This window comes from Juglans regia, chromosome 14 (assembly GCF_001411555.2).
Source record: "Juglans regia cultivar Chandler chromosome 14, Walnut 2.0, whole genome shotgun sequence".
Taxonomy (NCBI): domain Eukaryota; kingdom Viridiplantae; phylum Streptophyta; class Magnoliopsida; order Fagales; family Juglandaceae; genus Juglans; species Juglans regia.
In genome coordinates, this window is record NC_049914.1 from 8,425,829 (window position 1) to 8,435,208 (window position 9,380).

General features: G+C 35.4%; 1 protein-coding gene across 1 annotated transcript; it reads right to left on the bottom strand.

Annotated features, from left to right (window-relative positions):
• Positions 1–2,457: 2,457 nt before the first annotated feature.
• LOC109015162 (probable L-type lectin-domain containing receptor kinase I.5) lies at positions 2,458–7,117 on the bottom strand. Its single transcript, XM_035685567.1, has 2 exons — positions 5,850–7,117; positions 2,458–3,127 (listed from the first exon to the last, which is right to left on the bottom strand). The coding sequence occupies exons 1-2, from the start codon at positions 7,115–7,117 to the stop codon at positions 2,458–2,460; spliced, it is 1,938 nt and encodes a 645-aa protein (XP_035541460.1).
• Positions 7,118–9,380: the final 2,263 nt, after the last annotated feature.

Sequence of the window (9,380 nt, forward strand, 5' to 3'; positions counted from 1 at the left end):
CAATTACTTAAAGCAATACGTCGGAAAAAATGTTCTAAAGTGGGGCTGCTGGGAGCTGATTTAGGAAAATTTGTATTTTAAAAAAATAGTAATTGTTGGTTAAGAAATTTTGTAAGGAAAACTCTTTCAAATTAGAATTTCCTTTGGGAAACAATGATATGGTTACAAAGGAAAGTATAGTATGTTAAGTCCTAACTTTCCCTCCTAATATTTTTGTTTACGATTGCTTTGAGTGTTAAGGGCATAAGTCTGAAAAGTTTTGGGCATTTTTTATTTCGCTCATTAGAATAATTTTTTTTTTTACGAATCTTTCATTTTAGGCTTTTTTATGAAATTTTCAAATTATAATAATATTTTTATTAAAATGATATTTTTTTTTCTTTTATCCTCATTTATCAACGAGACTGCACACGCAATCCCACACTTAAAACTGCAAATAAAATTTCTATTATCAAATATATGCCACATTCGGCGAGTTCCGATTGAAGAAAGTTGCATCCGACTTCTTTGAATCCAAATTGACATTGCCAGCATACGTTGGCTCCCGCTCCGCCAATCTTGACTTAGGCTTGGAGAAAAATTTTTTTGAGGTTTTTGATCGTACCTTTGTCAATTTAACTTAGAAAAATATATTTTTTTTGGCCATACCCAACCAAGGTCTCCTCCTCTGGTGTTGTCGTTTCTTTTCTTTTTCTATTTTTGTTGGGAGAGGGACGGGGGCTTTGTGATCATCAGCATGTTCTCTTTGGCTGGTTACTGTAATTATGGAAGGCTGCAGAGTTATAATCAATTTGCAAATATGAAAGTAGCTACATATTCACGCATTGCTTGCTCATTCATCGACCCAGTTGCAAGTTTAAATTGGCCAACTAAGATGGTGTCAATTTTCCCAGAAGCAAATGAGGGATTTGGTGAATTCAAGAAGTTGAAGGCAAGAACAGCATATAATGTGACTGTTAGCCTAGTTCCTGGAAATTTCATTTTTGCTGTCAATCTTGGGATCCATGGCTGGAGGAGGAAGAAGTTTGAATTCATGTTACTCTTTAGAAGCACAATACCTTGGATGTTTTATGATTTAAGAAGAGAGATTTACATCATTTGTGTCATCAGATCAAACAATTACATTTGAAAGTATCATAAGCCTTGTCTATGTGTTTTATAGTTAGAACTCTCTCAATCTTTAGTCTTTTGGGTTTATTGGAGGAAAACCATTATCCTTGATCCACTCACCCCTTTTCAAGTGTAGAATCCATAGTAGAGAAGGAATAACTCTTGCAGCTCGGCTTCAATTTTTAAAAAAATGGAGGTCCAACCCGACCTGAATGGTTCGGGTTCGCTCAGTTCGAGTTGGTGTGTTCCTAGTAACGGGTCGGGTCGGGTTGGAACCTGACTTGATGTGGTCAAGTTGCGGGCCTTGATAAGGGCATAAGTTTGAAAATTCTTTGGCATTTTTTATTTCGGCCAATAGAATAAAGTTTTTTTTATGAGTCTTTGGTTTTGGGCTTTTTGTAACCTCTAAACTCTTTGTAAAAAATATTCATATGTTAAAAATATGGATTTATGATTTAAATTTTTTCTTTTAAGAAAATATATTCCAAATTATCTATCAGTTCTTTTAGTATTGGGAACAATGGGCTCATCTATCAATTGTGATAAGTTTGCAATTCACATCACCAAAACTTTATTACCCTGACATGCTTGAATATTTGAAGTATCTCATAATTTTGTGAATAGTAATAAAATAGTTTGAATTAAGATGTTTTATTGCATTTTAAAAAATGAGAGATAAAAAGTTAAATTAAAATATTATAAAGTTAAAAATTGTTTGAATATAATTTTTTAATATAATTCTTATTTTGACATTTGAAGAAGTTATATTATTTTTTATTTTTTGTTTTGAAATTTTTAAAAGTTATAATAACTAGGTAATAATTAAATAAAAAAGTTAAAAAATAAAATTAGAAAATATTTTGTGATTGGGTGATGTTCGAAAAGGAAATTATGAGAAATTTAAAGAATTTATTATCTTATCTCATCACCCAAACGTATAAGACCTAAGTCTCTTGGAAGGTTGAATAGAACAATGATCCTCTAGGTGTGGCATAGCGTAATGATTAGGTTCGGACTTGAAATATGCAAGTTTAAATTACCAAGATTTGGTGAGCCTCTAACCTAGTTTCTGCAAACACTGCCTAAATGAGAAATCTATAAAGATCTCAAGTAGAGTACTAACATGAGTTTTGGAAATGTATATTTATTAAAAGAAACTGTATACATCTACATCATGGTTCTTCTTCCCCTCTCCACCACCAAGTTATCTGTAAGCTTTATGTGTGCCATGGGTTGACTTGGTCCAAAGTATACATCCATGATCTAGTAGTTTACTCGTGGGATGAGGCAGCTGATTCAACCACTTTTAAGGATGGAAACGGTGCTAGACATGGAAGGATCAGAAGACTAGACAAATGATGACGGAGGTGACCATAAGAAATCGAATGTTTCGCTACTTGTGAATGTACCAAAAGAAGCACTGTCATATGGAATATTCGGCAAATCAGCATCGCCATTCAAAAACTGCATCACTTGCCTCATGCTAGGCCTAGCAACTGGATTTACATGTGAGCAAAGGAGTCCTATTTTCAAAACCAATACCATTTCCTCCACCACATAATTACCTTCCAATCTAGGATCACTAGCACGAAGGATATCTCCTTTGCTCCAGCACTCGAAGACCCAATCAACCAAAACTAATTCTTCAGGCATCCCCATTCGCTCTATTGGCTTCCTTCCACAAGCGACCTCTAGCATGAAAGCCCCAAAAGCATACACATCAGTGTAAGTGGTTGCCCTCCCCGTTCTAGTAAGCTCCGGAGCCAAATAACCGACAGTCCCAGCCACAAGCGTAGTTTGTGAATTTGTGTCATGGTCATATAATCTGGCAAGGCCAAAATCACCAAGCCTTCCATTCATTTCAGCATCTAATAGGACATTGCCTGCTTTTATATCTCTGTGTATAACAGTCTGTTCCCACCCTTCGTGGAGGTAAAGAAGGCCAGATGCTACTCCTCTGACGATTCGAAATCTTTGAAGCCAGTTAAGGTGTTTTCTTCCATTACTGTATAAGAATCTGTCAAGGCTTCCATGAGGCATATAATCATAGATCAAGAGGAGTTCTCCCCTGCGCCGGCAATAGCCCAAGAGCCGCACCAAGTTCCTATGCCTCAATCTTTCCATGCTAATGATCTCAGCCACAAATTCCTTAATTCCCTGTTGGGAATCATGGGAGACTCTTTTGACTGCAATTTGCTCGTTAGAAGGAAGTGTTCCTCTATAAACCTTTCCAAAACCTCCTTCTCCAATAATCTCTTTGGCTTTGAAACCTTTGGTTGCCTTGTAGAGACTCTTATAGCTGAACCTGTGAGTACCATACTCACTTTCCCAATCTTCACGTACTTCCTCGTATTTCTTCCTCCAAAAATAGTAAGCAGCTCCAGTTATCGTTATCAGTAGAATCACTGCTACTATGAGAAGAGCCCGGAAATGAATATTATCTTAAAGAAAGCGATATTACAACGCACCTTAAAACAAATTTTTCTCTCATTATTTTTTATTTTGTAGCCCCATCTGCACCAACATTCCAAAGCTTGGTGAAGATGTTAGCGACCACTTTGAACTTTCGCCTCTTGTGCATCTTAAACTTATTTATCAATGGGAATTGGCGCTTACGTGATCAAGGCATGGAATTTCCAAAACAGATGTTATTTATCAATGTTCTCTCGAGGAAATTTAAAAAACAATAATTGTTGGTTAAGAAATTTTGTAACTCTTTCGAATTAGAATTTCCTTTGGGAAACAATGATATGGTTATAAAGGAAAGTATAATATGTCAGTCCTAACTTTCCCTCCCTATATTTCCTTTTACCATTTCTTTGGATGTTAAGTGCATTAGTCTGAAAATTTTTGGGCATTTTTTATTTCGCTCATTAGAATAAATTTTTTTTTTTTCGACTGGGCTTTTTTTAACCTCGTATAAACTCTTTGTAAAAATTATTCATCCGTTAGAAATGAGGATTTATTATTTAAATTTTTTCTTTTAAGAAAAGATATTCCACATTATTTTTCAATTCTATTAGTATTCGGAACAATGGACTCATCTATCAATTGTGATAAGTTTGCAATTCACATCACCAAAACTTTATGACCTCGAGAGGCATGCTTTGATATTTGAAGTATTTCATAATTCTGTAAATAATAGTGAAATAATTTGAGTTAAGTTGTTTTATTTAATTTTGAAAAATGTGAGAAAAAATTAAATAAAAATATTATAGAGTTAAAAATTATTTGAATATTATTTTTTAATATAATTTTTATTTTGAAATTTGAAAAATTATTATTTATTATTTTTTAGTTTGAAATTCTTAAAAGTTGTAATGATTAGATAATGATTAGATGAGAATTTAAAAAATTCAAATTGAAAAATATTTTATATTTAAATGATATTTAAAAAGGAAATTATGAAAAGTTTTAATTATCCAAAAATATAAGACCCAAGTCTTTTCCATGGTTGAATGGAGCAATGATCCTCTAGGTGTTGCACGGTTTAATGAATAGGTTCGGACCAGAAATATGCAAGCGTAAAGCACTGAGATTTGGTGAGCCTGTAAACCTGGTTTTTGGAGACATGATAAATCTTCTCCAAGTCATCTCATATCATCTAATCATTATGATATTTTTAAATTCTCACATAAAAATAAAATAAATAATTCAATTTTTTTAAATTTTAAAAAATAATAATATTAAAAAAATATTTTAATAATATTTTATCTAATTTTTAATTTTCATCTCAACTCATCCTATTTCATCTAAGAAAACAAACAAGGGTAAATATTTTAACAGCATAGTTAAATCTTTAGTAATACAAAGATCTCAAGTAGAGCACTAACATCAGTTTTGTAAACGCATTTATTTATTATCGAAAGAAACTGTATACATATACATCATATTATTCACATGTTTTAATTACCCTATGCACCAAGTTATCTGTAAGCTTTGTGTGTGCCATGGGTTGACTTGGTCCAAAGTATACATCCATGATCTAGTAGTTTACTCGTGGGATGAGGTAGCTAATTCAACCACCTTTAAAGATGGAAACGGTGCAAGACATGGAAGGATCAGAAGACTGGACAAATGGTGACGGAGGTGACCATAAGAAATCGAATGTTTCACTACTTGTGAATGTACCAAAAGAAGCACTGTCATTTGGAATATTTGGCAAATCAGCATCGCCATTCAAAAACTGCATCACTCTCCTCATGCTAGGCCTAGCATCTAGATTTACATGTAAGTAGAGGAGTCCTAGTTTCAAAACCAATACCATTTCCTCCACAACCTAATTACCTTCCAATCTAGGATCACTAGCATGGAGGATAGCTCCTTTGCTCCAGCACTTAAAGACCCAATCAACCAAAACTAATTCTTCAGCCATCGCCATTCGCTCTATTGGCTTCCTTCCACAAGCGACCTCTAGCATGAAAGCCCCAAAAGCATACACATCAGTGTAAGTGGTTGCCCTCCCCGTTCTAGTAAGCTCTGGAGCCATATAACCGACAGTCCCAGCCACAAGGGTAGTTTGTGAATTTGTGTCATGGTCATATAATCTGGCAAGGCCAAAATCACCTAGCCTTCCATTCATTTCAGCATCTAATAGGATATTGCTTGCTTTTATATCTTTGTGTATAACAATTTGTTCCCACCCTTCATGGAGGTAAAGAAGGCCAGATGCTACTCCTTTGAGGATTTGAAATCTTTGAAGCCAGTTAAGGTGTCTTCTTCCATTGCTGTATAAGAACCTGTCAAGGCTTCCATGGGGCATATAATCATAGATCAAGAGGAGTTCTCCCCTGCGCCGGCAATAGCCCAAGAGCCGCACCAAGTTCCTATGTCTCAATCTTCCCATGCTAATGATCTCAGCCACAAATTCCTCCATCCCCTGTTGGGAATCATGGGAGACTCTCTTGACTGCAATTTGCTCATTAGAAGGAAGTGTTCCTCTATAAACCTTTCCAAAACCTCCTCCTCCAGTAATCTCTTTTGCTTTGAAACCTTTGGTTGCCTTGTAGAGACTCTTATAGCTGAACCTGTGAGTGCCATACTCACTTTCCCATTCTTCACGTACTTCTTCATATTTCTTCCTCCTAAAATAGTAAGCAGCTCCAATTATCGTTATCAGCAGAACCACTACTACTATAAGAAGAGCCCGGATCGCTACTATTCGTTTCTTGCGTGGGGGAAGTGTTGGGAGTCTCGAAATGTCGAGGCTTTGTGCTTGCCCACTTTTATTAAAACTCCATCCAAGAATGTAGTGGTCACTTGCAAGTGTACCTGTGGAAGCAGAGAAACCAACATACATAGATTCCAGCACGATCTCAGACAGATTGATCGGCCTTGACAAGAGTGGCCAGTTTGGTTTTGGGGTTCTAATTGGGGCCAGTGTTACATTCAACAACTTTTCTGCTTCGTCATAGTCTATCCAAAGTTGCATTGCATTCCCACTTATGAGCTCCAAGCTTATGTTCCTCCTTTCGTCATTGGAATAATATGTTTCAGGAGCTGATACAAGTGATCTTAGGTCATTCACATCAATTCCCACATGGTTTTTGTCAATATCTTCAAATTCAGGACTCTCAACAGTATCAAGCTCGATGGCCAATATGTGGTTGGACGTATGGCCATTATTTGAAAAATCGAAGAGTCCCAGGTATGCAGCTGCTGTAGCATCAAAGTTCCTCGAGGGACTAATGGTGAAGGGTATGCCATGTCCACCGAGTTCTGGTTCTTGAGGAACCATGGCAAACACAAAGTTTGTAGAAAATGAAAGAGACGAAATCGTGCTGAACTTTATAGGAAATTGGTAGAAAGCATAACCAACTTGATGGTTTGAAATATTGTTTAGCTGCAACAGACCATTACGGTGAATTTTTGCGCTTCCATCAAGAGATAGATTGGCTTGACTGAAGCCATTGTAGATGAATTGGCTTTCATCTTGAGCAAAGTACAAGGGAAAACTGGAAATATAGAGAATCGTTAGAAGATGAAGTGATCTAAGAACTGTAGCCATTGGGAAAAGTGGGAAGATGGTGCCTTTCTGTGACAGAGGTATTTCACTTGTTCAAATGTCTCAAACTCCTGAGAAATTAAATGAGTTTTTTTCTTTGCCAATGTGCCATGTTATAGTCAGCATCTATGTTCCCATTGGTAATTATTTTGATTTGAAGAGTAGTTTTGACAACTTCTCAATATGATTCCCCAAATGTCATTTCGATTATCCTAATATGTACTCTTTACATTTATCTACACACATGCTCATGACTTTGGATGTCCTGGTTTATTTATTCTGGGTTTCCACGAGCCGCCTTGACTTTCATTTATCTACACAAAGAACCCCACTAGATGAATGTACGCTTGATTAAGCGGTTGAGATAGAGATGATTTGTTTTCAAACGGGCTTTTCTTCTTTATGAATAGTCCTCTGGATATGCCAGCAAAAATATCTGAGTTTCCATTCCCATAGTCACGAGTGACGTCCAGGCCAACTGCCCTCCAAAGAGTATAGAGATTAGAGGAGATCTGCGATTAGCAAAGCCATTGCTTTCTATGGCAAAAACAGAACAGTCTCAACTTTTTGGTCATATCATTTTGGTCAATAACTTTAAAAGTTGTGCATGACCTTTGCTGAATCCCAAGAAACTCCAAGCAAGTGGTAATACCATTTGTAGTTTTAGCATGCCTGAAGGTCAATGGCAGAGAAAATTTGCCTTTTTATTTATGAAGAAATAAACTCACGCTCAATGGATGTACTTTCTATTATATTCTTTTAAGCGTTTTAATGAGTGCTATTTTTTAGGGGTCTTTTTATTTCTTAAGGGCTTTGGGTGGCATAAGAGGTTTTTATCTATATGATTAGTTTACAAGGTCTAGAATGGGGCAAGCTGCCACAACACTCAACTATCTAAGCCCATGAAGGATTGCTGGTGCCACTTGTTTTTTGATTTGACTTATCCACCCTGAACGTTACAGCTATAAAGATAATTTATAAAAATAAATTTACGTATTTATATGACTTTATATAATATGTTAGTTTACTTTATAATAAAAATAATTTTATTTTTATAATTTAATATATCATATCAAATCACGTCAGTTTGTAAATTTACTTTTATATATAGGATCTTGTTAGGGTTGAAACCTTTATCTTCTAATGATACATGTATCTTAGAAATCTCTTGATTTCACTTTTAAAAATATAAATTCAATAACAGGAAAGGTTCACATGTCATTGCATTGATTTCGACATTTTTGAATTTATATATCTGTAGAAACAGTTTATTGGTAAACATATACAACTTTTTCAAACATTACTGAAAATGATTTATGCAAACTACTTATTGATTCCTAAAATTACTACACAGAAAATTTTGTTTCTGTATTAACAGTTGCATTTCTCTCTCAATTGGCTTGGAGTATTCTTCCACCATTTTCTTCTTCCCCAACTGCAATAGAGAAGAAAGACTCATGAGATATGGATTATTTTGCCATAAAGAAAAGAGGGCTACATCCATAAAGAGAGGTCGTAAAAGTAAAAATTCATTATAAACTAATGTGACTTAATGTGATATGTTTGATTTGAAGTTTTTTTTTTCTATAAAGTTGATTTGACATATCACATCAATTTATATAAGTTGTGGATTTATTTTTATGAGGTCTCTTTCTAAATGAATCATTTTTCAGAAGAAAAATCACACCATTTACATGATGGAGTCCATAACAGGATCATATCCTCCTACAAAGCACATATATCCATTGCACCAAGTTACTCCTTACCACCAAATATTGTATGGATCTAGCATTGTATGAGTAAGGGGTTTTTTTCCCCTATCGGCCCACAAGGCAAGCCCACGAGGGGCCACTAGGAAATAAGTTAGAAAGCCGGGCTAAGACTAATGACCCTCCTCTAAAATGAGTCAGTGGGCTTTTGCAAAATACTCGGACCATGAGAGAAACTCATCCATGAAGTAACCCACGCGTTGGGAAAATAGATAGTAGGGGCCAATGAGACTCGCCGCCTTGACACCTCCTTGATGACACCTTGCCCCAATGAACTTGCACAGGCAGGTGGACGAAAAGTATGTAGAACCCTTGATCTCCTTACAGTAGGCATGAAAGGATTATATTTATTATTAATAATATTTTGAGGATTTATTTTAAAAGTTATGAATTATTTTGAAAAGAGAGAAATTATGAAAAGTTTATGAGCTATGGCTTATAGTTATATTAAAATAGGTCTATACCATAACTCAAAGTAGATGATTGTCTTAGTGGTG